Below are 13,418 nucleotides of genomic sequence, written 5' to 3' on the forward strand. Positions count from 1 at the left end.
TCTCCCGACAACCGGATTTACAATATATTTCTCTCGACTTTTTCTTATTCTTAAAATTTCTCATGATTTTTTTGGAACTTGGCTTAATACTTTTTTATATGAACCCAAAAAAAAAAAAAAAAAAAAAAAAAAAAAGGATTTTGGACATCTGAAAACAATTGAATTTTCTCTGGATTATATCTAAAACAAAACCTTGGGAATCAGATAACTTCTGCTTTGTGAGTGAGAGCATATACGTATCCAGAAACGTTGTTCTCCAGTTCTCCAATGGGTATCGAGCTCCACCGCATGTCATCTGGCATATATTAGCCAATGAGGACAAAGCAAGCTGTTATTTAGGTGTTCTTTAGTTATTTTGTTAATTTTGTCCTGAGTTGTGTGAGTACACGTGCCTTCAAGAAATAGTTTTAGAAGTTATCATCTTTTGTTATGTCTACGAGAAAGGTGAAATGCTCGTGTACGTTTCAAAAATCGTACACAGTTGACTTTCCTGCCATTATTTCCTCAAGGAAATGTAATAAATTTGTGATGTGTTTTTGATATTTATTATTATCTTGAAAGGCGTTATAAAAGGAAGGAACAATTGAAATGGTTCCAACAATGCATAACAGCAGTTTACAGCTAGAAAACTTGGATGAAGTTATAAAATCAACTAGGATTGACACCCAATGGAGTTTTAATTGGAAAACTGAAAGGTGCTGATGGAATTTTAAAATATAGTGAACGGTCTAGAATTATGTTGGCCATCTTGACAGTTCCCCATAGTAATGCAGAGTATGAGAGGATTTTCAGTGTTGTTGCGAAACTGAGGACTAAATTTAGATCTAATATTAGTGGTGACACATTAGGAAAACTTTTATTAGCGAAAGCAGGCCTACGTGGCAATTGCTGTGAACAAAATTATGAAGTTTCTTTCTTAAAGAAAGCAAAATCTGCCACTGTTTATAACATTTGTACAAAAACTGAAATGTCTCTTTTTTTTTCCCCCTCTTAAACGATGCAAGTAATAAAAATGTTTCTTATGTGTAAGATATTTTTGTGTTGCTTGCATTTAAGAATTAGTTACTATTTAAAGTTACTTCATTATTAAAAACTATATTTTTATCATTTAAAAAGTCTTTTTAGCATTGTGAAAAATCTCCTAATTTCTTAAAAAATTCTCCTGATTTTTGAGTGTCATAGGTTGGCAAGTATGTGATTAAAACAACATACCACTTTTGATTAAGGAAATTGTTGCCTCTTCTTTCTTTTGTTTGATATATGAGGCCATTTAATTTGAAACATCCTTGATTTTTGTAGTTTCAAATATTTACTCCCTTCATTTGCCACTTATTAATATACGAGGGCTATCCAGAAAGTAGATTACGTTTTGGAATAAAAAAATAAACAAAGTATAGGAAACAAATTTTATTATATACAGATGAAAGCCACACTCAAATACTACTTTTCTACATAGTCACCATACAAATTAAGGCATTTATCGTAGCGATGTACGAGCTTGGAAATTCCTTCGTCGAAAAATTCGGCCGCCTGCGCCTTCAACCACTTCGTTACCTCTTCTTGCAGCTGTGCGTCGTCATCAAAACGCTGCATAGCCAGCCACTTCTTCATTGCTGGGAATAGGTGGAAGTCGCTCGGTGCCAGGTCGGGACTGTACGGCGGATGAGGAAACAACTCCCACTTAAAAGATTCAAGAACTTTACGAGTGACATTTGCCGTGTGGGGCCGGGCGTTGTCGTGAATCAACAAGATCTTAGAGCTCAACATTCCTCTGCGCTTGTTTTGAATTGCTCTTCTGAGTTTTTGGAGAGTTTGGCAATACCTTTGAGAGTTTATTGTAGTGCCTCTTTCCAGGAAGTCCACCAAAATTACACCTTTTCTGTCCCAAAAAACAGTTGCCATCATCTTCCTTGCCGACATTGTTTGCATGCATTTCTTGTGTTTTTGGGGAGAACTTGTGTGCCCCCACTGCATTGATTGCAATTTCGTTTCACAGTTCACATGTTTCACCCATGTTTCGTCACCAGTAACGATGCGATCGAGTAAAGAGTCACCATCCTTATGGTAAGCGTCCAAAAAGTTCAACGCTGCAGCCATTCGCTGATTTTTGTGGTCCTCTGTCAAGATTTTTGGAATCCATCTTGCACAAAACTTGTGGTAACCAAGCTTTTCGCTGATGATTTCGTGCAACAAACTTCGCGAAATTTGTGGAAAACTCAAAGAAAGTTCTGTTATTGTGAAATTTTGATTTTCACTGACTTTAGCATCGACTTTTTCGAGAAGTTCGGCGGTCACTATGCTGGGTCTCCCACTTCGATCTTCGTCGTGAACATTGGTTCGGCCATTTTGAAATCTTATGACCCACTGACGCACTCCACCTTCAGTGATAATGTTGTCCCCATACACTTCACGAAGCTGCCGATAGATTTCTATCGGTTTACAGTTTTTTGCAGTCAGAAACCTTATTACTGAGCGCACCTCGCAGCTCGCGGGATTTTCAATTAACGCAGACATTTCAAACCGTCACAGTATCTGAACGGAGCACAGCACGAACCTCTCACTAGCACGGCTAGATGCAGACTGAGCTGCGCAACGCTCTGACCCCAAGATGGCCGCGCTAGCCCCGCCCCTAGCGGACACAGACGGAAACGTAATCTACTTCCTGGATGGCCCTCGTATTTGGATAAAAGCATGTTATTTTAGATTACATTATACACTCAAGTTGTGATTATTTCATATTGGATTTATCACTGTTGATTATTACTCAATTTAAAAGGAAAACTCTGTTTTCCTGTAAGTAATACAGCCATTTTCTTTTCTGGATATGGATTCTCATGCAGATTCTTGGCCTAGATAAATGATAAGAGCATTAAACCAATTGTCTGTTCTTAAAGAGATAAACATTCTGTGATTCATTTTCTTCAGTTATGTTCACTATTATATGTGTGTGTGAAATTTCATAACGTAAGCATGTCACCTTGAGCAGTTTTTTTTTTTTTTTTGACTAAAATAATTTATCTTGAGCTATTATTAGTAAATTTCTTTATTCTCAGACTTGCATTGGAATCCTTTAAACTACCTTATGAATAATACTTTTTAAATGAATTTGTCATTTTGAATTTTAATACATGACTTTCAAAGCTCCCTTTTTTGCTTTTTCTTTTTTCTAATTTCTAGAAATAATTGTTGGAAGTTTTTTATCCTCCATGATTAGCATGTAAAGGTCTGTTTTAATTTCTCTATTAATGTGGGATAATATTGTTCTATTGCTGATTGTGACAATGCTTAAATGGGTTAATGAATGCTATGAATGAATTTTAAAATAATGTAATGGAACTATGTGGCAGCATAACATCAATATAAGACAGCAGCAATTTTATATTAAGATTTTTTTTTATTACCTCCATATTGATTTCATTGTGTAATATTTGTTCTATTGCTGATTGTCACAATGCTTAAATGGGTTAATGAATACTATGAATGAATTTTAAAATATTGTAATGGAAATATGTAGCAGAATAACATCTACATTACATTTATATTAGTTTCATTGTGTAATATTTGTAGGATGGACAACTATACAACTCCAGAAATATTTCGTACTCCTTTACATGAAATAGCACTAGCTATAAAACTGCTTCGGCTTGGGGATATTGGCAAATTTCTTTCTAAAGCTTTAGAACCACCTCCAATTGATGCAGTAATTGAATCAGAAGTTCTATTAAGAGGTAAGTAAACTTTTATATTCTTATAATTTTTATTTAAATATTTCTCGGTAGAAATATTCCATAGTTACTTGTATATATATCCTACCCTCTTTCTGTGTAATTTTACATCTTGCAAATTAGAAAAAATGTATATAGTTTCTGAAAAGAAGGGACTAAAGAACTTATGAGATTAAAAAGGTCATATACCGTATATGGTTAAAAATTATTGTATTCTACATTTTAAAGTTACTAGTTTCAGTACTATATGCTGTTCAGTTACTACTTTCATTACTATGTGCTGAAAAAGCTAGAGATGAGAAATATGTGAGTAAATGGGATAATATACCTAATGGTTTGTAAATAACATTGGATTTATTTTGACTTGAGTAGTGTGAAATCTTGTCTGATCCTAGTTATTCTAAACTGTATTCAAGAATATATGCAGTATAAATTTCTTTCAATGTTGTTTCCTATTCTGACCAGAAGCAGAGGCTTATTATCATATTATCATAAATGTAAAAATACAACTAATTTTTATCCAGAATACTGAGAAAATTTCACAGAAAACTAAAAAGTCGCTTTGCTGCTGCTGTGTAAATATAAAAAATTTCATGTATCAAAATTCTTTCAGTTTTGTTCCTAATTTTGACCAGAAGCAAAGGCTTAATATGAAACCGTCATAAAATATAAAATTATGACTAATTTTTATCCAGAATATTGATTGATTATCAAATATCTTCAAAATTAGAGTTTTATGGGATTTTGTAAACCCTCCTAACCACAAAAAAAAAAAAATTGTTTTTGTTTGTTGTGAAAATTTCACAGAAAACTAAAAAAATCACTGAATAGAATTTCGCTGCAGCAGTGTAAACATTAAATTATATGAGCTGAATATATTAGTGGAAAAATGTAAAGGAAAGTAAAGGTTGGTGGGAAAAAGTAAAGGAATAATTATAAAAAGATGTTGTATGTTAATTATTTTTACAAGTCCTCCTAAAAGTGATTGGTAGCTCAAAATCAACATTATTAAGTAGTTCAGTGGGGCTCAGCTTTGCTATGCAGGAATATGCAAATTTTTGCAAATGTTTTTTCAGCACACTTGGAAATGAGTGAAAGGGGGTGCTTCAAGTTTTAATTTCATGTACTGTATGGGTAGCTGGATGAAATTTTTGCTTGTAGAAAGTGGAACACATTGAGAAAGCATATGACAGATTGAAGAATGAAAGCAGAAAAGGGTCTTAATGGATCTGAAAAGATGTAAAAATGGCCAATAGTATCATGTTAAGAATCTGTAAATGGCTTAAAGACATTGGTAAGGTAAGCAAACAACAAAATCAAGGTTTAAAAAAAAAAAAAAAAAAAAAAAAAAAAGTGCCATAATAGATTCTTATGACCATTATTTATCAATGATTGATGATAGAAATAAGAAACTAATGTCAGTCCAGATTGCAGGGGAGTTCACTGCAGCTATATGAACTTGAGTCTTTAGGTATAAGAATGATAAGCCGCATGATGAGTGTGAGTAATGAGTCTCATTTTTTGTTTGGACAGCAGTTTAGCGGTGTTTGGACAGATGAGGTTCTGCAATGAAAGCGCAAAAACCAATGACGTTTGATGAGCTAGACACGGTATTGACAGTGGGTAGCTCAAGTTCGAAAAGAGGGTACTCTTCTAAATGGTCCTATCATTGCAGCGAAGGCAAAAACCTTTTTTGAGTTATTAGGTCTGAAAGGAAATTTTGATGCATCTTCTGGCTGGCTGACTCGTTTTAAGCAGCGACATGGAATTCGAGAAATCGAATTTCATGGGGAGAAACTTAGTGGTGACCAACAAGCAGCTGACGATTTCCACCATGAATTTGAAGAATTTGTTTTAAAAGAAGAGCTATCTTTTGAACAAATTTACAATACCGACGAATCGTGACTTTTGTGGAAATGTCTTCCCACTCGCACTTTAGCATTTGAAAGTGAAAGTAAAAGGGCGGGTCATAAAAGCAGCAGGGAAAGGATCACTATCATGTCTTGCAGTAACGCTACCAGTGGACATTAACTTAGACGTGTTGTCATTGGAAAGTTAAAGAGATCTTTCAAAGGCACAAGGGTAGAAAATTTGCCCGTTGATTACTTTAACCAAAGGAAGGATTAAAGGATGGATGAACAGAAACATTTTTTAAGAATGGTTTGAAAAAATCTTTGTTCTTCAAGTGCGTAAACATCTTAAATCGGAAAACCTACTTGATAAAGCTGTGCTATTGATCGAAAACGCATCTTCTCACCCAGCAACGAGTGTGCTAAAGTTTTCTGATGGACAAATTTTTGCAAAGTTTCTCCCTCCAACCATTACTGCGCTAATCCAACCCATGTACCAAGGAGTCATTGCAACAGTGAAGTGAATATACCCAACCAAGCTGCTAATGACCAAAATTGAAGAAGGTTATGATCTGAAAGAGTTTTGGAAACACTACGCAATCTTGGCAACATCTACGTCATTGCATCTGCATGGGACTTAGTGAAACCGTCAACCCTCATAAAATCATGGAGAAAACTTATGCCTAATGTTGAAGCCAACAACAACCTAACCCCTTTGAGTTGTGAAGAAGAGAATGAAGATGTTGACATGCCCTCGTCAACTCTTGCCGATATGGTGAAAACAGTTCCGTGGCCTCTAACGCTTGACAGATGACGAAATTGTGAAAAAAGCAAGGGGAGAGACCGAGAATGAAGGACAGCGATGTGAAGGCGAAGAAGAGCCCACTGTGCAGATGCGGAATACTTACGAAGGGGCTTTGCAACAAGTCGACGGACTGCTGAGCTATTTGGAAGAACAAGATGATGCGGAGTTGGCCGAGAAACTTATGCTACAAAAAATGCAATCTCAGATCAAGAGAAAATGCTTCCAAAGCAAGAAGCAAACACAAATGACTGATTTCTTCAAAAAGGTGTAGTTTTACAGTTATGCTTTTGTAATTACATAATACATTACAATATTAAAACAGTACATACATATTAATTTTTCTGTGTATCCTTGACGCCTCTCGTAAGTATACAAAGCACTTTTCTATTTTCATTAACAAAATGCATTTAACGTTAGTTTTGAGTGATATACTAAAATATTAAGCGTTAGTTAAGCATTTCTTGCTATTTATTTTACGTTTTATTGCACATAAAACGATTTTTCAAAGTTGGAATGACTGTTTTCTCTTTTGCTATACCCGTTTTTAGCTTTTTTTCAGATTATCCGCAATTTTTGTTATCCGCGGCGGCCACGCCACCCAATTCCTCAGATAATCGGGAGTGTACTGTACTTAAGTGAAAAATCATACAAGTTATACGAATCTTGTGCCTTTCATTTTTTTTCCAGCAGTGTACTGCAATTCAATATCTAGAGCAGTTTTGTAAGTTGTTAAATATGGGGCATATATATGATAGAACATGTTTCTTAATTAAAGTACTATTAAGAGAACTTTTATTTTTGAATGCTGGAATTGTATTTATTCTTCATATCATAAAATGATCAACAAAGCTAAGATCAGAGCTTTCTTACTGAAATCAGAACTTTTATGTTACTTTGGGATAATTAATAGTATTCAATCAAGAAAAAATATGTTAAAGGCTTTAATTTTGTAACTATGTTATCTAAATGTGCATGTTGAAGTATTTGGATATTTTCTCATATTCTACACTAACTTACTAAAGTTTTTAAAATCAACTTCTCTACATAGCTAGAATATTTTAGATATTGTTAGACTGCTATCACACGTCGGTTTGTTTCGAAAGAACAACTGTTTGGAACAATTTTTCTGCTTTGTCATAACAGCCAATCACCACAGCTCGCTTTGGGGTTAACACGGGGGAAACTGGTTCTCCATTACAAACAAGCTAACAGCATTCGGCGTTGATAGCTGATTAGTTGAAAACGAACAACTTGCAACTTTTCTCAAAAGGAAGGAAAAAGTCACACGTCTTTCTTTCAATAGTAAACCAGGCAGAAAAATTGTCTGAAACAGTTGTTCGTGTGAAACAAACACCGTGTGATATGGGCCTTATGAAATTTGTACATAGATAGATGATTTTAGTGCAATTATATGTGAAATTGTTAGCTCAAACGAGCATTAGCCCAGGAGGGCTATTAGTCTCAAAACGGCATTTTGCGCCAGTTCACTACAAACAGCACATCACTTTTTAAATTGTTGGCCATTAACTATTAATTATTATCACTCTATATTATATTTTAAAGAAATTAAGTACTGAAGAATCTGCATGAATGTAGGTATGCTTCTTAAATTGTGAAAAAACCACGATATGTAGAGGCATCAGATTTTGGCTAATGTAATCTTCCACCTGAACATGGGCACCTGGAAGTCTGAATTTTGAATATGTTTTATTGTCTATTTCATATTTTGTTAAACGAATTTGTGATTAAGAAACTCAACGATTTCAAAGCAAGCAGTGGCAACACTGTACGAAAAGAAAAACATTTGTATCTGTAGCACATGAGATCGTGTATCGGAAATCTAAAGATATGCTGTTTTTAAATTACTTTGTGATACTGCTGTTGAATTTAAGTGCAAAGAACATGATATTTAATAAATAAAGGCAACACGCAAAACGTTAAAAACGCCGCTGTAATGCCCATAACCCCAGGAGTAGGAAAAGCCTGGCCGGAAAAAATAATTAGTGCGACAGAGTTATTCCTTGCGAGCGCTGGGTGGTTTGTTGGACAGAAGTAATAAAAAAAAAGTGGAGAGGAAGAACGAGAAGACCAGTGAGAGCAAAAGGGACCCTGGAGGTTGGAGAAGGTCAGATTTTTTATGGCTGAAGGACCGTCGTCTTTTTTTTCTTTTTCTTTTTCTTTTTTTTTTTTTTTTTGTTAAGCAGAGATTATTTTCTCATCCAGCAGAGACAATGCCGGAATTACCTATCCATGATTGTACCTATAATATATAATAAATAAGAATTGTTTACTTATTAAAGTCTATTGTTAAACAAACAATAAAAAGGTGTCATCTATGCATCGATTGACAGTAACATGTGTGAAGGAAATGAACTCTGTGCTATGGATAATACAATAATTCTCATTTCTATCGGTATGACTACGGCAGTCCACTAGGTATTTATTGGTGGCAGCTTTGCGATAAAGTCCTTCATCACTGGGGTGAGTACTGATTTTATTTATTTATTTATTTATTTATTTATTTTATTTTATTTTTTTTGTTTGTTCAGATGCAGGATATTTTTTTTTTTTTTTTCTGTTGTTGTTGTTGTTTGTTTGGGTACCGCTAAAAGGTGCAAGATTGTAAAGCAAATTGTAGGAGAATATTTTATCTGAGGTTAAATTACTTTTCATTAAGTTTAAAATTGTTCTGCATCAGGATACAAAAGTTTAGGGGAATTATAACACAGGTCAATTGAAATTCTGGTTTTGAAGCTCCGGAAATGGTGGAAGCTCGATAGAATTTAAGTGTTATATATTATAGGTATGTAAATTTTTGTATGTGTTTTTGTCGTATGAATAATTTAGTGAACTGTGTATTTGGTGAAGAGTAAGTTTCAGTGATATTTTCCTTGCTGCAGGTACTATTTATGGTTTTATTACTGTTTCATATGAAATGTAAAGTTATTCTGTGGTAAAGTACTAAAATTTGTTAAGGATTGTTGTAACATTTAAGCGACAAATGTCATGAATTTTTTTTTATATGTAGCAACTCATATAATTGATTGCAGTCCATATGTGTTATGCGTATTTAAAAGAACTATTTTAGAATAACTGGTTGTATTTGTGTACTTATTTTAAAAGAATAAATGGATGTATTGGTATACTTATGTTATAGTAAATATCAATGAAGTGTCTGGTTTTATTGCTTTGAATATTACCTTTAATATTTCATTATGGCATATTTAATGAAAGGGAAGAAGACCAATCTTGTACTTCTGGCCGATGATTTAGGGAAAGAGGTCTTGAATGATTTCAAAATGATTGAACTCAATAATATCATTCTGAGAAGTAAGAATTATGAAGAAGATATAGTTAAAGAACTATTAACTTGATTATTTCTAAAAGGAAAGAGAAGGAAAATATGGAGCTAGCCCAGGCGAAGTTACGCATAGAAAGCGAACAGATACCATTAGAAATATTAAGACTCGAAGCGGAAAACTGAAGTCTAAATTCAGAAAGCCCGAGTGGATTTAGCAATGAGTCCCAAAATTAAAAGTTTGGATGAAATTGTGAAAACTATAAAATTGCTTATGGTGAAAGGCAAGGCCAGAAGGCTGGAATTATTTTATCGACAGTCTAGAAAAGGCCCTCTCTAGTGAAAAGGTAGCAGATAATTTAAAATCTAAGGTGGTAATGTGTTTATTAGGAGACAAGGCTGTGCATCTTTTAACTTATTTAGAGGAAGAACAGTACGATGATTACGAGGCTTTGAAATCCATCACTTAAGGTTGTCTGGAAAATTTTAAACAGGCTAAAAGGAGCCTAGATGAAAATTTTTCTCAGTTTGCTACAAGATTAAATTCTATGTGGAGTTATTACTGTAAATTGAGGGGAGCGATGGATCTGGAAACTGTCAATCAGTTATTAATTGCGGATAGATTAATGGAAACGCTCGATACGGAACCTGCTACTCATATTGGTATTAAGCAGGGAGAAAATTGGTGGAAACCAAAGGAGTTAGCGAGAGAATGCGATACCTTTTTTCGGCAATTTGGAAATATAAGTGGATTTTCGGAGGGACGGTGGAAATCATTACAGACCATAATCCTTTGAATTATCTCACCAAAATGACACCTAGGAGTCCAAAATTAACGCGTTGGGCTCTCTCTTTGCAAGGATGGAATTTAAAAATCACTTATTGCCGAGGAGTACAACATCGGGCCGCAAATGCGTTGTCACAATAGGTATGAATAATATTTTTAAAAAAAAGGGGGAACCACAGATGTTCAGAGGTTCATAATTCATGTCTTAAAATACTTCTGTTGGTAAATAAAAATGTATGTTTAATGTAGAATGTATTTATGCAGTTATGTTTAGTGTAATATTGTTATTTGTTAAACGAGGGGGGGGACTGGTAAGAAGACTTTTGTATCCTGATCGGATTTTGTTTTCTAGATACCCCCCTGCACCTAGTCAGGTATAAGGCTGAACATTTTCAGTATCCATGTCAACCATCAGGAACTTTGACATTTCATGTGAAATCAAGTGTGTCAACTAATAAACCTATGAACTCTTATTCTGGACAAATTCAGAATTGCTTATGATGAATGCTGTGTTTTGTTTCTGATAAACTCTACATTATTTCTAATGAAAGCTGAATGGTTCTCTTGAACCTGTTGTAAAAATTAGCCTTAAGAGGCAAATCTTCATCTTAGTGGGGGCGTGTAATGCCCTTAGCCCCAGGAGAAGGAAAAGCCTGGCCGGAAAAAATAATTAGTCCGGCAGAGCCATACCTGGCAAGCGTTGGGTGGTTTTTTGGATGGAAGTAATAATAATAATAATAATAAAGACAACAAGAAAAAAAGAGGAGAGGAAGAACGAGAAGACCAGTGAGGGCAAAGAGAGCTTTTGACCCTGGAGGTTGGAGAAGATGGTCAGAATTTTTATGGCTGGAGGACCGTCGCCATTTTTTTTGGTTATGCAGATATTATTTTCTCATCCGGCGGACACAATGCCAAAATTACCTAACCGTGATTGTACCTGTAATATATAATAATCAAGAATTGTTTACTTATTAAAGTTTATTGTTAAACAAACAATAAAAAGGTGTCATCTATGCATCGATTGACAGTAACATGTGTGAAGGAAGTAAACCCCGCGCTATGGATAATACAATAATTCTCATTTCCATCGATACGAGTACGGCAGTCCACTACAACCGCTTTGGGCATAATATAAAATCTGAAATCTTTCTTTCTACTTTTTTTTTTTTTTTAATGTTTTAATATGAAAATTTAAAGGAGCAAAGCATGCAGGAATAGTAAGAATACAGGGGCAAGTCTATTCAACTATTGAGTCTATTGAGTAGATGGCTATCACACTAAATTGATTAGATATCACGAAGTTGGCAACAGTGTTTGTTGTCAAATTTGTCCAGAAATTGCCAAAAGTTGGCAAACTTGGCGACATTTTGTTTCGGTTCATGTATGATCATAATGGGTATTGTAATTTAATAAATGTAACTGATCACTATATTAGCTGTACCCATAATTCAGCCCTCATGTGCCTTCCAGTTGTTTCAAGAAGCAGAAAGTACTAGGAATATCTCAGTGGCTGGGGAAAACTGTATAGGACCAAGAGAGCGTCTGCTCTCAGTTTTCCTGATTTGTTAGTTCCGAGCAACTTCAGAGTATTGAAAGCTTTGCTTTTTAGGTGTGCTTTCCATTGTATTATGTTTAACGTTCTTAGTAGTGTGAAGTATATTTAGTAATTGTACTCTGTGATAATATGAACACCTGCACGATTATTTCTGTGAAAAGTTCCAGAACTCTGAACAGTTTCTTTTGATAAATAAACTTTAGCAACCTGTCATCCGGACCTGTGTGCCTTCAATCTATTACGAACCTGTACACAAACAACAATATGATGCTTTGAACTACAGCATAACTTAATATAAACAGGTCAGAATCTGCAGCATTTTAAAAACATTTTTTCTACTTATGGTAAAACAGAAACAGTTTTTTTGTTATGCTGCAGCTGTAAATGATTTTAATTGAAGAATTTTCTTTCATTCAAATGTCTTTTGTTTATTTGTGACTTTCAGACCTCTAATTGCTATTGCAATGTAAGCAATTTATTCATTTTTATATCCATACCTGTATATGTATACAATTTTACTATTTTCTGTTTTAGAAATGGGGGCTTTGGATAGATATAGTGAACTGACACCTCTTGGGAAAATTCTTGCTCGCTTACCTGTTGAACCAAGACTTGGAAAAATGCTTGTATTGTCTTGCATATTTTCGTAAGTAGCCTATAAAAAGTTCTTTTTAATTACGTTCTAATATGAAAAATAAATTTTAAACTTTTAGTATCAAAAATTTATTCTTAAAGTAATAAAATTAATCTTTTAAACTGCTAAATATTAACTGTTTGGCAAACATTTAAAATTAAATAAATTTCTACTTCAACAAAATATTCTAGATTTTAGTTAATAACTTTTTGTAATAACATTTTATTGTTTGTTGTCATACTTGCAAGTGTAGCACTTATGTTTTTCTTAACCTTTTGCTCTCCTGATATGATTGTGAGTCACTACTGAATGTATCGTAGCAAAGGCAATTCCCAGTTATCTCTGGAGTGCAAATCTTTCAAGAATAGAAATTTAAGTGTATATAAATATATTAGTAAGTTTCTATTTATTATAAAGCAATAAATTCTAATTATTATAAACTACTTTATAAAGAGAAGGAGATCAAAAAATTAAAAAATATTTAATTGAATAAATATAATGAAAAATCAATTTGAATAAAGTAGAGAATTATAAATAGCATAAAAAATGACAAACTTCCTAACATGAAGAAAGCACAAATCAAAAAACAGCATGAAACATAAACTTGCAAATCGATTCTGAAACAGAAGTAAATTAAAACAATAAAGTAAAATAAATTTTGGAAATTCTTTGGGCTTTGTCAAGGAGAGTTAAAAGAATTAGCTGATCATAATATTCACAGTAAAGCACTGCTTTCGTAAAATGGAGAAGACTTGTATTGTGAA

General features: G+C 33.9%; 1 protein-coding gene across 2 annotated transcripts in view; it reads left to right on the forward strand.

Annotated features, from left to right (window-relative positions):
- mle (dosage compensation regulator mle) overlaps positions 1–13,418 on the forward strand; it is a 144,925-nt gene that overhangs the window by 107,143 nt on the left and 24,364 nt on the right. For both annotated transcript variants that reach the window (XM_085811245.1, XM_085811246.1), the window contains 2 exons: positions 3,568–3,728; positions 12,555–12,666. In XM_085811245.1, coding sequence (XP_085667371.1) covers positions 3,568–3,728; positions 12,555–12,666 — 273 coding nt within the window. The remainder of the gene's footprint in view (positions 1–3,567; positions 3,729–12,554; positions 12,667–13,418) is intronic.

Source organism: Stegodyphus dumicola, chromosome 2 (genome assembly GCF_044657685.1).
Source record: "Stegodyphus dumicola isolate Sdum_Otavi_A_Nest chromosome 2, ASM4465768v1".
NCBI lineage: Eukaryota > Metazoa > Arthropoda > Arachnida > Araneae > Eresidae > Stegodyphus > Stegodyphus dumicola.